Source organism: Aptenodytes patagonicus, chromosome 2 (genome assembly GCF_965638725.1).
Source record: "Aptenodytes patagonicus chromosome 2, bAptPat1.pri.cur, whole genome shotgun sequence".
In the NCBI taxonomy this organism is placed as follows: domain Eukaryota; kingdom Metazoa; phylum Chordata; class Aves; order Sphenisciformes; family Spheniscidae; genus Aptenodytes; species Aptenodytes patagonicus.
The window spans coordinates 30609956-30625522 of record NC_134950.1 but is presented as its reverse complement, the minus strand read 5'-3'; the positions used below and the strand labels follow the sequence as shown (position 1 = coordinate 30625522).

Genomic DNA, 15567 nt, shown 5'->3' with positions numbered 1-15567 from the left:
GTCACCTGTCCCGCGGCCGCGGCCCCGAGGGGCGGGCACGGCCCATTCCCCACGGGCAGCCCCTCGCCCCCCGCGGCCGAAACATGCCGGTGTCCAGGCAACGGCGGCGGCGTCACTTCCTGCGGCGCCGCCCCTCCCGCCGCAGCCCTCGGGCCGGGGCTCCGTTCTGGGCTCGGGCCGTTGCAGCGGTCGCGACACGTGGCGCGGCGGGGCGGCCCCGCTGGCGGCATGGCCGCGGCGGCCGAGGCGGCGGGCGGCGGCAGCAGCAGCAGCCGCCACGAGAAGAGCCTGGGCCTGCTGACCACCAAGTTCGTCTCGCTGCTGCAGGAGGCCAAGGACGGCGTGCTGGACCTCAAAGCGGTGCGAGGGCGGGGCGGGGCGGCGGTGCCATGGCGGCGGCCTGCCCGCGGCGGGGGGGACGGCGCCCGCGGCACCGCCGGGCCTCGCCGGCGCGCACAGCCCCGCCGCGCTGCCGGGAGGGCGGCGCAGCGCGGGGGCCGGGCCGGGCCGCCCGCCCGCTCCTTCCTTCCCTCCCTCCCTGCCTCCCTCCCTCCCTGCCCGGGCGGCGGGGGGTGCCTCGGCCGCTGACGGGCTGCGGCTGCCCGGTGATGGCTGACAGCCGCCGCGGCCGACTGAAATACGCGTTCCGACTCTTTTTTTAAGAGGTTAAAATGGTTACCGCGCATAAAATGTAGCTCAGTGGGGGGTTTTTTCTATTTATTTTTTACTCTCCTGCGTTGCTCTCTGCACTGACTCCGTGTACGGGCCGTTATTTAAAACTTTCTCACCTGTCTTCCTCGATGTCCTTTTAGCAAGGGAAGATGATGTTGAAAAACAGACGATCGCCTTTTTAGTACTTTTTAAATATATATAAAAGATGCTTAATCGGCGGGGTGGGTGGTGAATCATCGTCGCCCACTTCTGCAGCCTGCCGCCTCTGAGCCGTGAAGGCGTTGGACCGCGGCAGCGGGAGGACTTCCCCGGTGAGGCCCTGGGACGAGCCCGCCTTGCGCCAGGTCCTCGTGCCGGGAGGTCGCCCTCTTGCAGGAGGGACCTTTGGCACGGTGTCCCGCTCGCCGGTTCCCTGGAGCGTGCTGCCGCGCTGGCCGAGGGGCTGGGGCTTGGCTGTCGGGGTGCACAGTGTGTCGAGGCAAAAGCGTGTTTCGCCTGGCTGGTTAAGGTCCTCAGCGAACTGCTGAGGAGTTAAGCAAAGTGCAGTAAGAGGCCGGCTTGGCGCTTTGGTTACTTGAAGTCCGTTCTGGAAAACCCACCTTATTTGTTGGTTATTGTTAATGGGCTCCAGGGGGTGAATGGTGTTCTCGGAGCTTTTTTGTGCATCCCTGTTCAGAGAGCAAGCGCTTCAGTGATGATACTGTGGTTAGTGAAACTTCAGGGTGAACGGGGAGGGACGCTGATAGGTTTTATATTCCTCCTTTAGTTATGCTGTGGTCCGGACAAGTTGATTAACTTCTTAGTATTTAACTGCCTCTTTCTTTAGTAAAACGGAGCTAAGCTGTCCACATCTCGGGGATTGTTGTGCAGCTTACTTTATTATCTGTCGTGTGCTGCGAGGTGTTCCAGGTCAGTTTGAGAAGCAAAGCGTACTCCATTTGTAAGACATCGGGCCAAAAAGCTTAGCTTAAAGAGTCAAAGAGGATGGATTTGAACAATAAATTTGGGCTGTGTATAGGGATGGGATGACTTTTTTCATTCCCTTTTGTGAGGAAGGTGTCCACCCAGAGGGAATGGAAGGGTTGATAGCCAGGGAAAAGTAAGTGGGCATTGCAACAAGCCATAGACATTTCTGCTCAAGACCTTTATTGGAGACTGGTTTCTGAATTACAGGATACCGTTTGTTGGAAGTAAATACTAACTGAAGTTAGTAAATCGTTGGTACTTTCATAAACAATGAGTCAGAACGCACATTTCTGTAACCTGTATTTCTCATAAGTAAGCCACATATCTAAGGAAAAATGAAAACCAGCATGCGTGTTATGTCGGTGTGCTCAGGGAACTGAAGAACCAGGATGGTCTTGAAATGGAACAGCGTTGCAAGAAATGATTCACGCAGTGAACATCTTCAGATGTCTCCCTACTGGCAGGTATTGACCGTCTGATGACGTGCTGCTGATTAGTATTTCGGTAGCAAAACCAGCAGTGCACTATGAAGAAAATACAATTTGGAAACATGAAGTGTACTTCTGGCTTTGTGATTTGGCAATTGAGAGTGAAAAGCTGTTCTATAGGACATTTCCTGGTGACTTTTTGATACATCTATAGTTATAGTTAAGTGGTCTGTAAGAGGATACTTTGGGACATGTGTGCTGACCCATCATGAAGCAGTAGTGATGTGTCGTCCTATGTGTGGGTACCGTTCCTCGCTTTAAGAGCAGGGAACCCTGCAAATTCTGTATGCTGAACTGTTTTTGGAAATGTTTTACCGCTGGATGCTTCTCTGCTAACATCTGACAACTCGTGGGAGTGGAAGTGAGGATTTTCTTTACTTGGAATTTGAATTCTACAGTGCTTACTTTAAAATCAAGCTGCTATTCTCCAATAATTGTATAACTGTCCCTGAATAACCCTGTATAAACAAATCTAGTTATGGAAATAAGCCTAAAACATTAAGGGATGAGATGGATGGGAAAGAAAACAAAGTTCCTATACGCAGCAACCCACGAATTGCAGGGAAGAGAGAAAAAGAGCAAGATGAATGAATAAGGGATAAGCCACCTGAAATGGCTCCCAAAACATAGTGTATTCTTTCTCTTCAGTAGCATACAATTGCTTTTGCCTTGATTTCTTAAATGGGCTTGGTTTATAGCAGAATGCCGTCCCTGCTGTACGGGCAGTTAAGTAGTGTTTCTGATCATCAGTGCAAAACATCAGGTACTCTAAAATCTACTTGTTTGATACTATCTTTAGAAATTTATTGATCAGGAGCAAATAACGGCTGCCTTACACTTGCTCTATTCCACAGAAGAAGAAGAAGCCCTTCTGTTAAATTTTACATTTGCTTAACCTTTTTGCGTGCAGCGATACTCGGTACTTTTACGTACAGGTTGCCAAGCACGCCGTTCAGTTTAAAACTCCCACCAAACCGTTGACAGTCCTCTTGGGGAGATGTTGTCATCTGCTACGGGGACAGGCTGGAAGATACAGGACCTTTTTCCGTTGACACATGGAGAGCAAGCAGGTGTTGCTGGCCCTTCTGCTTTGTTAAGCTTCTCAGTAATGACTCTGCCATGGTGCTCTAGCGAATTCCTCTGCTCTTCAGTGCTACCGCAGTGAATGTGCAGCTGATAATTCCCACTGCCTTTTGTCAGCTCCCAGGGAGCAAAGAAGTTGTGCGAGAGTGCACCTGAACTCTCGATTAGCCTTTTTCTGGTTGTGGGTTTTTTTTATTTCTGGGCAGGGCTTTGTGTGTGTGTGTGTGTGCATACCTGCAACTGAAACTGTGCTGAACAGCACGTTTTCTGTATTCCAGAAGTTGCACAATCTGAATGCAACACAGAACCAAAGCACTGTGCTTAGATATTTTTCTTCCAGTTCAGAACCTGTCTATGAGACACTCATATCGTGCTTGTCTTGAATACATACATATTCAAAGTATGAGGAGATACTAGAAGGAATGACTAGAGTGCAGCAGCTTTACATTAAAAAGATTTTATGAAGGAACTCCAAATACAAATGATTTGGAGGAAGGAATGTGGAAGCTACGTCCAACCATCTTAACAGGGCCATTGTGGTAGATGTCCCTTTCTTGTGCTGCCTGGATCTGCTTCAACCATTTGACATAGGCTGAGAAATGAGGAGTTTTAAAAGTGTTTTTGACAACAGGAGATTTGTTTAAAAGTCTCAGGAGGCTCTTTTAATTATTGAAGTCATTAGTGCATGGTTTGTGTGGAGGAACTGAATGCCTGAACTTAATTTCTGAGCCATGTGCCTACCAGAAGGTGTTACGTTGGTAACTGCTAGAGTGTTGGGGAGTAACTTTTCAATTGTTTTTTAAAATATCTATGAAACATCCCGTAAAATTTTGAGAAGATAATTAGGTTATAAGACCAGTACCAGAAAGTTAGCGAATGTCTGGATTAAACTTTCCAGGCTGGCCCCAGTTTGATTTCATTGTTGGAATTCTTGTTGTAAGTAGTTGGACTTTGTAGCTGTGATTGAATTATATACAGTGCTAGCCAAATACGTATGTAACTGCGTCCTTCATTTTCTCAGTCCCTAACCTGGGGTTCTGAAGCCTGTTTTGCAGCAGTAGTGAATCTCCACTGCTGGTGTTAATGGGAGCTCTCCTTTGGGCATACGAAATGCAATAGAATTTAGAGTACTGAGACCACTCCAACTTTGAAACATCTGAAGTTGGGCACTCAAAATTAGTGAATTTTTTTTTTTTTTTTAGTCTTAAACTTCGGTTTGAAAATACATTAAGATTAGTAAAGCATTTATATATTGTACAGATGGGCATTTTGGAAAATCTCATGAGGTAATGAAATCTGTCTCCAGAGCAGTTTCTTTGTCATTCAAACCGTGAGCAGTAGACTAAGTCCTAGGTCCATGTGTTGAGCAATGGGAAGAAAGCAGAAAGTAATTAATCAGAATAGCAGCTGATTAAGTGTGTGCTGTCCATTCCTTGCACTGAATAATGTAGAGAGCTTGTAGAAATTGTGCCTCTGAAGACTGTGAGATATACAGGGTGTTGATTAAACGTTGCGCAGGCAGCATCAATTTTGTCACTTCCTAGATTTTGAAGGCTTCTCTTGCAATCGTTGTAAGCAGTGTGTATGCATGCAGCAAAAATAGCAGGTTAAGATAGCAGGTGCGTACCTGCTGATACAAGTGATTGAAGAGCCTGTTTCCTTGGAGAGACCTACAGTGTGTGCTTTATGTGTATTTGTATGTATTTTGTTTTGTTATGGAAGACCATACAAAAGATAAATGTTGATAACAGTATCAGTAGAAACACTGTTTAGTAGGTACATCACTGTCAAGGAGAAAGAGCAGTGTTTATACTTCATGGCTATAAGAGCATTTTTTTTTAATCTCCATTCTTTCATTTTTTCATTTAATTTTACTTCACTAGCAAAACACTCACCAGTATAAATTGGACTACTAAGTCCTAGTAATTAACGTTCTAATAGGAAAGTGTCATTTCTTTGGAAGATTAGTGAGTTTGTTTATGGTTCAGAAAATACTGTAAAAGGAGTTATATGAACTTTGCTATAAAATGGATTTGCTTTTCCTTCCTATTGGTGGTTGTCTCAGGTTGTACTCTTCATACAGGCTGCTTTACTAAAAACATTAATTTAATAGATTGTTGGACAAACTGAAATAAATCATTATGTCCCTATAGTGGAAATTAGTTGGCTTTACGCGTTAGTTCAAATTTGGGATGCAGAAGTCTTTGCCAGCTATCCTTCTCTTTATTTTTCTTCTTTAATCTGTTTAATACATATAATCCCTTGTAATCATTGTGTCTGAGTGTCCTGAGTAATTACAGAGTCAGACTCCTCTTTGCTTTCTCTCCTTTTGGCTAATATTCTTTGAACTTGAGCTGCTTTACAGCATCAAAGAGATGAGGGTGTGGAAGGCACAACTAGCTCAAGTTTGCTTATTTTATCTTAAGTCTTTGCATCAGGTACATAAAAGTCACCACGGAGAGAATTACGGCATGAAGCAGACTGTTTCCTCTGCCTGACACTCTGCTTTGCTTTGAGTGATGAGCTGTGACAGTACACGGACACACGGCTTAGCTAGCTGTAACGTAAGAGTGATAGTGTGACAGCGGCAAGCATTCCTATGAGCTGTACCAGGGTCGTGGTGGCTGTGAAACGGCTCTTGGTACTCAGTGTGATGGATCGAGCGAGCCCAGGTACGCCGCGAGGTGGATTCGTGCAGTGAAATGTTAGAGGACGATGCTGGCTGGAAGTATTGCAGCTCTCCTTCAGCCACTTTGTGAAATTACAGCCCTGTCGTTTTGTATCCCGGCACAGTTTAATCCAAACAAAAACTGCGATACCTCAAGTGTCAGCGGAAGGGATGATAAACGTATTATGTTGTTGGCTTCAGAGGCTTGCTGCACTGCAGGGCGTTGCTGTCTGCCTTCCCTACTCTTTCCTACCTTCCAAAAAGAGCGTTGCAAGCTCCTCTGTGCAGTTGAATAGCACATGCTGCAAATACCGAACACGGTCTTTGCAACCCATGTGAACTCTCCTCTCTGACGAGGGTAGGCCTGCTGGCCTTCAAAGCGGTGACTCTGCTCGGCATGCTTTGTAGCACTACATGCAGATGCTGAACTTTTGAATTCATGATTGAGCATCTGGCTCTTGAAGAGCTGAACATTCTCTCTTCAGAATGACATTATTTGGCATTTTTCCAGGGGAATAGCTTAACTGTCTTTTGCCCTCAGCATGCAAGTTTGCTGATACTCATTGCTCTTCTCTTGACAGGCTGCTGATACCCTTGCTGTGAGGCAGAAGAGAAGGATCTATGATATCACCAACGTTTTGGAGGGGATTGACCTCATTGAGAAGAAGTCAAAAAACAGCATTCAGTGGAAGTAAGCCGTGTCAATTCTGCAAATTTTCACGTGCTCAGGAGCAACAAAAATTGCCTCTTTCCACTTCTCCTGACTAGATATGACAGCGTAAAATTAATGTTACACTGATCAATGAGCAATATGACATTTTAGAATCACAGTAAAGTTGCAAACGAGCTTTATTTGTCTTCCCTTTAACTTGCATCTTTGATACATAAAATCAAGTTTAAAGCATACAGGAGGGAAACTCAAGAAAACTTGTATTGCTACTTTATAACTAGCACTTGTAGTTGAAAAATTTACTCTGGATGAATCTGGGAAGGGTATTGGGACACAGTGTCTCCACCTACCTGCCTGTAGCCCATACCTATTTTCTCTTGGGTCACTGAAGGTGAAAGCTCAAGTTAAGATTAGAGGGGAAGGAGAAAGGGCCTGTAAACCAGCTCCAATGCAGAAAAAGGTACGTTCAGAAAGAAAATAGGTAAAGGGGAATTTTAAATTTGATTTGAAGTTAAGAATTTTCATTTTTCTGTTAAAACACTGCTTGGAGGGTAAACACTCATTTCCTTCATATTGAAATTTTCAAAATGTCAAAAGTAGTCTTAAGAAATTATCTTTGCGTGTTTGCTTCAGATTTTCACTTCTTGTGGTTTCATGAACCCTTATGCCTTTTTAAGAGGAGTAGGTGCTGGCTGCAATACAAAAGAAGTCATAGACAGGCTGAGGTATCTGGAAGCTGAAATTGAAGATCTAGAGCTAAAAGAAAAAGAATTGGATCAGCAGAAACTGTGGCTTCAGCAGAGTATCAAGAATGTCATGGATGATTCTACAAACCACCAATATCCTTTTAAATGAATTGTGTGCATCTTGGAACTAGAATTAAAGCAACAGTTAAAGTGTAGGTAATGGGTGAAGCATAATGTAGTCCATTTTATCCAGAAGCAAGGAAAGGCAAATATTTTTTTCTGGTTTTGGTTCAAAAAGAAAGACAATATAAATCTTATTTACATGACTTTTTAACCTCTGTGACTGTATGATTGGTAACCTGAAAATAATTTAGCATATATATATATGTCAGTAATTTTTAAGTCCATGGTATAATCCTGATGTCCTGTTTTAAATGAATGGTATTGCTTTCCGGCGCTTGAATTTATACTTTCTTAGCAGTGCTTTACATGAATCTCTTTTTGTGTTGCTTCCTTCTCTTGAAAAGATTAAGCTATCACCCAAAGATAAATTGAGTTGACAAAGTCCTGAAGCTTGTTGGGTTTGGAACTGGAAAAATATCCTGTGTGTAAATACCCCATGAACAGAGAGAGTTCCAGCTACATTGCTTGTAACCATGTGTTTAGCTGTCTTGCAAGATACTGAGCAAAATAGACACCTGAGATTTGGAGCAGAAAAGTGCCCTTGTTGTCTATAGTACCAGTGATAAGTACTTAAAAATTGCTTGCAGTTGCTCTACAGAAAGTGTTCCTGTAAAATGCATTTTGTAGAAAGGAGATTGAAGTTAGGCATTAGGAGAAACTTTCCTTTGGGAGAGCTAGCACTGGAATTGACCCCCCAGGGAGGTGGTGGAATATCCATCACTGGAGGTTTTCCAGAAGAGGGGAGGCAAATGTCTGGCTGGAATGTCTTTTAACAGTTGATCCTGCCTTCAGGCAGGGGAATGGGATGGCAGATGAACTCTCAAGTCCCCCCTCTGGCAGTACTTTTGTGTGATTCTGGGAAGTTCTGATACGTACTTGAATTCTATAGTGTCCGGTTAGTGAGGTAAATTGTATTCTTCAAAACAAGATTTTAGATGTTCTCATTTTTTAGGAGAGTCTCTTCTCATTCAAGCTACGCGACTTTTTTCTTTTTGTATTTTCTTCACAGATACAGTTTGGTGTTTTTTTTCTTTAAAAGGCAAAACTCTGCTATTTTTAACTAGCCATTCTGAAAGCCAAAAATCATGCCTTGATTACACCTCTGAGTAACAGCAACAGGTCCATAGTTTAGGCTTAGTTTGGACAAACTTCTTTTAAAGGGCAACAAATACCACTTTCATGTTGCTTTAAGAAAAATGTTCCTTGACATAAATTACGTTTTCATATGTCACCCATGAAGATATCTGCAACTGCTTCAATGGTAAGTTGCTGCTAGGCTGTATTTCTTAAAGTGAGGGATTTCCTGATCTCCTTCTTGAAAACTAGCTTGCTAACTAACCTGCTTTTTCCCTGTAAGTATTTTGAATTTAGAAGTATTTAATAGTGATCAGTAGTAAGTAGATGTCTCATAATGTTCATGACTAGGAAGTTCTGGCATTTTCTAGTTGTAGTCACAGATTGTGTGTACGGAACGGAAGCTCAGCTGTTTTCAGAGTACTGGTTTTGGATGTCTCTTTCTGTATTCATACTTTGCAGCAGCTTGCGTCAGGCTGTTAACAGAACCAGGGGCAGGACACGTTGGTCCAACCCACCAGAAAGACCCAGCAGGTCCAAATTTCCTAAAACTTTCTGGTGGCAGCTGCAGCCAGAGGGAGCTCCTGATGATGCTATATAAATGGGGCCAGCTGAAGTTCAAAGATGGGGGGGGCATTGGTACTAAATCAAAAGGATTCCTTCTGTACAGGAGGTTTGAAGAAATTGCCGAGAACTGCTGGCACAAGTTACTTCCCTTGACATCCTTTCCTGATCCTGGGGCACCCAAGGGAAGATTGTTGTTCAGCCTCCGGCTAGGCTCAGAACCATCTCTTCTTTGCCACAAGGAAGGTTGTGTTTGTTTTTGAATAAAAGTGCAAGATTAGACAACTACTGCAGAGTATAGCAAAAATGAGCTGTTACTAAAAAGAGTTAAGGCACCTGGTACGCCAGTCACATAGTACTTCACGTAAGTGTCTCTTAGGAAGTAGAGAAAGAAAAGCATTATTCCAAGTTATGGACAAAGGGGAAATGATGCACAGGTAGGTGAATGACGTGCAGTGTAAGGCAGGTTGTGCCAATGCTGTTGATGTAATTGTGATCTCCTGACTTTAACCCATACATTTTAGTGCACATAATAAGCCACAGGTGAGTTTGGTAGTCAGCTGTTACATCCCAGTTGTATGTGCTGCAGAAGCTGTGAGCTTAAATGTTGGGAAGTGCTGGCACTGAAGATGATCATGAAGACCTTTTGTTCCTTCTCCTGTTAAATAGCTCTGTATTACCACCATTTTTCAAAGTCATAAAGTGAGCTGGACCAGAGAGCTGTTTTAGCTGAAAAAGAGACTAGTTAAATAAATACTTTCACCTCACGTTATGTATACAACTAGGAGATCTGGGGACAGTAACAAACAGGTAAAGGAAGTGCTGAATATTGCATTGCTATGAGAAAAGGTTCTTGCAACTGTGGTGTAAGTATTGGAATTCTGTGATTTATATTATGCAGTACACTTGGATCTTACAGGGACTATGCAAGCCCCACCACAAGTTTGTTTATGTTAGAATTACGCAGTATTTTAAGTGGCCTTAGAGAATTACCATATCTCATTTGAGTGGATACCATGCAAGACTTAAGAAAAATATGCACACTTAACACTTTTTTTTAAAATTGCTATTTAACCAGGAGACACACTTCTAGCAATTCAAGCACCTTGTGGTACACAGTTAGAAGTACCTATACCCGAAATGGTATGTACTGGTTTCTTGTTTACTTAAGTGTTCTAGAGGCACAGTGGAAAAGAAGAGCTACATTAGTGTGGAGGATTTCTCTCTAGCTACGTGTGAGAGGGGAAAAAAAATTAAAAATTGAGATGCTGTCGGTTGAGAATGGAGGGGGACAGGTGGGAAAAGGTGTATTTGGATACCTGGATAGACTAACGGTAACTCTGTCTTCTATTAAAAATGAGATATAATAGTGGGTTTCTTTGCCCTCTTCTTTCTTGCTTTTAAATGTTGCAACTTTCCAAATGAAGCTTAATTTTCATGAATTCCCTTAAGAACTTGTTAGCAGCGACTTTTATCTGTCAAATTTTTCTCTATTGTATTGCTAAATCAGATCTCTTGTGAAAAAGCCTTTTAGATTTAGTTGTAGGATTAGTTTAGGTTTAGTTTATGTTTAGTAACATGGTACTAGACTGGGTAGAGAAACATAGACTGCTGTCTCACTTTAGCCAGAAGGCTTAAACAGGCAGGATTAAAGTAGGAGGCCAAATTACTTACCTCTGTCCATCTTTAATTTTTTTTTTTGTTGCAGTGGTCTGTTTTAAATAAGGGTTTACATAGTTGGGAGAGAGCATTGTATGAAGCGTGATAGCCACTATGCTTGTAGAAGGGTGAAATTCACCTGAGAAGTTTCACAACGTATTTTTAGTGAGGCTAAGCACAGTCTAATATCATAAGAGCATCCAAAGCTAGAACCATGAAGCCGATCCCAGTGATACTATCTTTGTCCGTCTCTGCTGAAAACAGTTCAGGCAATGGTAAGGTTCTCTGTAGGACCGAAGTTAGCAGCTGTGATGCTGGGGGGGGTGGGGTGGCTTTTTGTCAAGGACTAAAACAGCTGATCTTAGTCTTCATCACCAACTTCAAATTGGATGTTTTTGTTTTGGTTCCCCTCCCCTGAGGCTCGTTTCCCACTTTTCTCATCCTCATTTTTTCTAGAACATACTTGCTGAAAACCTGTTTGCTGAATTAACCACTCCGCAGTCAGCGGTCTCATTGAGACTGTGCTAAAGGAAGGTAGTCGTAGCTGTATTGCTTAAATAGCTTGCCAAAAGGAGGCCTGGCAAATCAGCTAAGATTTCTAGCTGACTCATGATCCTGTGTTCACTCAGTCTGGGTGAGATACTCGGCTGTTTTAGAATGCTTGATCCCAACCAGGATCATTCTGAAGCTCCGTTTAAGAGATTTAAATGTACGGAAATCATTATTTATCATTGCTGTTATTGATAAGCTATAGCCCTGCTTATAAGTCTCCTGTAACTTGAATTCAAGGTATATGTGTCTTCTGTAACTGTGTTCTGGTCAGGTAAATACATTACAGGTTTCTAATCTGTTTTGTTTTTTTCTTTTTTATTAGATCACATGTATTAGTTGTTTTTTTTTTTTCCCCTGAGTATGATTTGATAAGTTTGTGCCAATTCTCAGCTCTTCCTATTGATCTAACTAGAAGAGCACTGTATTTATCTTCTGCACCAGTTTGAGAATTTTGTTCGAACATCTTCATTATTTTCTGTGGGAAATAACTATGCAGTTACTGTTAACATTTTGTAAAGTTCCAAGTTCTCAAGGAATGGTAACTTTCTTAATACACCATCTCTACAGGGACAGAATGGGCAGAAGAAATACCAGATCAATCTTAAAAGTAGTTCAGGACCTATCCATGTGCTGCTTATAAATAAAGAGTCAAGCTCCTCCAAGCCCATGGTGTTTCCAGTTCCTCCGCCCGATGACCTTGCACAGCCCCCATCTCAACCGGCAGCTCCAGCAACTCCCCTTAAACCTGCTACAGCTCCTCAAAATCCACCAGAACAAGGTCCTAACCAAGGACGAGAGTTACCGCAAACATCAGCTGCGGACACGCCATCAGGTGGGTCCAGGGTTTTTCCTCCCTCAGATGGGTGGGGGAGGAAAGGGACTGGAGGGAAGGAAGAAACTCTTAGAAACAGTGGTAGATAAAGGAAAGATGAAGAATTTGTATAGCATAGCAGCTATGTTTGTTAAGGGCTTACTAACAGCTCTCAGGAGGTTACAGAGAAGCCTCTTCCTCTTCTGTCTTCTGTCTGGTGAAACAGATTCTCCCCTTGTAGCTTATCGTCTTATACCGAACAGGTTTTGGATGTGATCCTGTTAATTATTCTGAGGTGCTTCTCCAGAATGCAGTATGGAACGAAATTGCCAACCTCTGATGGAGTATATCATTTGAACATGTACCTTTTAATGAGACAGATAATACAGGCACCAGTTCCAGCTTTTGTGCCACAAGGTCACTTACCTTCTTCCACATAGCCACAGTGAGAGACTGCCTGAATATCAGGTATTTTTTTTGTAATAATAGTAGGGTAATATGAAAAGACTTAAGAAAATGCTGTCAGTGTTACAGACTGCATTTCTGAGGGGTCCTGATTAAATTGTGCCTGTGACTTTGGAAGGGGGAGACTCCTCTCACCTCATCCCAAACATTGGCCATGTTCTCCTCAAAAGACAAAGCCGGGTGCAGGTGTTCTGTGTTCCTTTTTACTGTAACAGACTTTGTAACATGCCTTTTTGTCTTTGTAGATGGCAGTGTGCAGCAGAACAGTACAACCCCAGCAGCGACTTACTCCAGCCTTCCAGAGTCGGTGTTGTACCCCAGCCTTTCAGGAGATGTCGCCCAAGCTACAGCTAGCTCAAATGACTACCAGGGCTTGCTGCCCCTGGATGTCAACTGTATTCTCAAGCCAAACTCATTCGACATAGCAAAGATGGAGGAACCCGCAGGTAGGAAGAAGCAGTTACTGTTTAAATGTTTTTATTAGTTTCCTGAGCCCTTCTTTGTGACCAAGCTACCGATGAGTTACACAGAGGGAAAGATGAGCACTTCCCCAACAGAGGAAATGACAGGCCTTTGTTCATCTCCTAATGAAGTCACTGAGCCAGCTCTGAGTAGCAAACTCATTTTGAGCAAAATACCTTTCTCTGCTACCAAATAAGCTTCATATTGTACATGGCTCTAGGGTTATAAGGGATCAGTGGGAGAAATGTATTGGGGAAAAACTGAGGGGTACAAAGATGAATGTATCTTACATATACATGGCATGCTATCTCCACAGCTCCTACACTACACATGAGCCATACTGTACTTTGCAGTTCAGTGTTCTAATGCAGAGAACATGTGTTGACTTCCATAAACACATACTCCTGTCTTTCACAGGAAATATCAGTGGGGATATTATTGATGAACTCATGTCTTCTGATGGTAAGTATTTACTGTCCTTACTTTTCTAATAATCACAGGTAGCAGCATGGGTTTTGTGTGAACTGCACTCTTGGTAGGTGTCTGTTAAACCTGATGCCAAGAGTCAATATGGAACTACTTCTTTTCCCTGTACTGCCTCCTCTATCTTTGTCGTTCTTGTCTTTGCTCCCCTTTCCATTCCCTGCAACAGTTTTATTTAACAATCAAAATATGAAAGCCTTAATCCAGCAAGCACTTACATGCATGAGTAACCCACCAGTCCTTAATTCAGGAAGAAAGAAAGAACAGGCTGATGACTAGAGTGCTGCCTTTAAAAAAAAAAAAAAAAAATCTGGTTTAATTCTGTTCTGCTTTAGGCTTCCTGCAGGAGCTTTGAGTAAACGTTTCAGAACGTATTTACGTGCCTGCACGCAGACTGATACATGGCCAGCTGTGGTACACTAACAGAACAGACAAATGTCACCTGTTTCTGCTCTTGCACCTTGGTGGCCATACGAGTGCCCAACTGAACCACAGCTCTAAGTTCACATGCTCCCTGCCTCTCTGCTCTATCTCGCTAAGGTGCCAGGCAAAGAGGTGAACTCAGCTGGCATTGTTCCTCTTGCTCTGTAAATACGCTGCTGTGAGCAGTCTCTGCTAATATCTGCCCTTCAAGCAGACAACCTCAGGGCTTATGCAGGAAGAACCATGTAATTGTAAGATCTGAGGGGCAAGATGGGATTATGTGAATGTGCCAGTACGTGGCTAAAATGGAAGTAGTCTCCGCTTTTAGAGCAGGTACAGCATGCCCAGCTCATCTGCACTAGGTTAGTGTTCCTGAGGTGCAGCATGAGGGCTGAGGGTTCTCTTCTTGCATTCCTTCCCCAAAGATGGCTTCAAGTCCATGCTTGAAATGCAGTGCACAGAGAAACTGCTAGCCTCCATTTTTCATCTGTGAAATAGGGATAATGGTAACTTCCTTACTTAAAATGATAATATTTGAAGGCTGATACATGCAATACTGTAACAAGGCAAAGGAATATAAATATAAATGATGGCTTTCTGATGAAAGTTTCAAAAGCTGCTCAGGAGCTTCTTGGCTGCAGAAGGAGAAATTAAGTCCATATTCCACAGCCATCACTCCATTCCAGCAAATTCACTTAAAATACTAAGCAAAAAATGTAGACATGTCACTTACTGCCTTAGTTTGAAGGCGATACAGGTATTCACAGTATGTACCCGAGCATGCTTGTCAGATTATCAAGACTATTTTAATTATTAAGACTAACCCTGATACTGGTGATGACAAACGTACTGAATTATGAGATAGGGCTGATATTCCAAAAGTGTTTTAATTTAAACTAAACTATTCCTGCTTTACAGTTTTTCCTCTCTTACGACTCTCTCCTACTCCCGGAGATGACTACAACTTTAACCTGGATGATAATGAAGGAGTCTGTGATCTCTTTGATGTGCAGATACTAAATTATTAGATATTGTGTCAACCAGACTACTTATCTACCTCTAACTATAACATTCTAGACTTCTTCATAACCTAAGTATTTGAATAATGAATGTATAACTTCTTAGTTCACTGACTCTGGGAGTATATTTCCTTTTGCTTCCTTTAACTACTTCACAAAACAAATTCAAAAACCAGAAAAAAGGGCTTTTTATCAAAAATTCTGGCACGTTTTTTCACGAGTGTCCTCTGTGTAATCCAATTATTTGGAGTTTTCTTTAGTAAGAAAAGTGAAAATGCTTTATAGCCTTTTGATCATTTTTTAAAAAATGATTAGGCTTCTTGCTCACAGTTAACAGCATTTTCTTTGAAGCTTTACTGCCAAGAAGCTTTCTATATTTTTTTTTTAACCTTTCAATCAATTTTGAAGCTTTCACTGCCAAGCTGAAAAGTGAAGGATATCAACTTGAGTTATGCTAAATTGTTTCAGTGAACCAATTTTGTGAAGTGCCTTCTGTTTTAGCACTTTAAGTTTCTCACACTGACTTCTGACATTCCACTTTCCTAGATGATAGGAAAGGTCTGTTTGTAGTTTGTATTAAAGTGTGCCAATGCTTGTATATTAACAAGATTTTTTTAATAAAATTGTACAAACAAAGCC

The 15567-nt window shown here is 42.6% G+C and overlaps 1 protein-coding gene across 1 annotated transcript; it reads left to right on the top strand.

Annotated features, from left to right (window-relative positions):
- Window positions 1-228: 228 nt before the first annotated feature.
- E2F5 (E2F transcription factor 5) lies at window positions 229-15564 on the top strand. The gene is made up of 9 exons (XM_076329471.1): window positions 229-360; window positions 6459-6568; window positions 7225-7386; window positions 8634-8677; window positions 10133-10197; window positions 11833-12097; window positions 12787-12987; window positions 13421-13465; window positions 14828-15564. The coding sequence occupies exons 1-9, from the start codon at window positions 229-231 to the stop codon at window positions 14935-14937; spliced, it is 1134 nt and encodes a 377-aa protein (XP_076185586.1). The 3' UTR covers window positions 14938-15564.
- The last annotated feature ends 3 nt before the right edge of the window (window positions 15565-15567 follow it).

Coding starts and splice junctions, on each gene's coding strand:
- E2F5 (XM_076329471.1), top strand. CDS start 229: ATGGCCGCGGCGGCCGAGGCGGCGGGCGGCGGCAGCAGCAGCAGCCGC. Junction 12,098..12,786: donor AGCTGCGGACACGCCATCAG/GTGGGTCCAGGG, acceptor TTGTCTTTGTAG/ATGGCAGTGTGCAGCAGAAC. Junction 12,988..13,420: donor AAAGATGGAGGAACCCGCAG/GTAGGAAGAAGC, acceptor TGTCTTTCACAG/GAAATATCAGTGGGGATATT.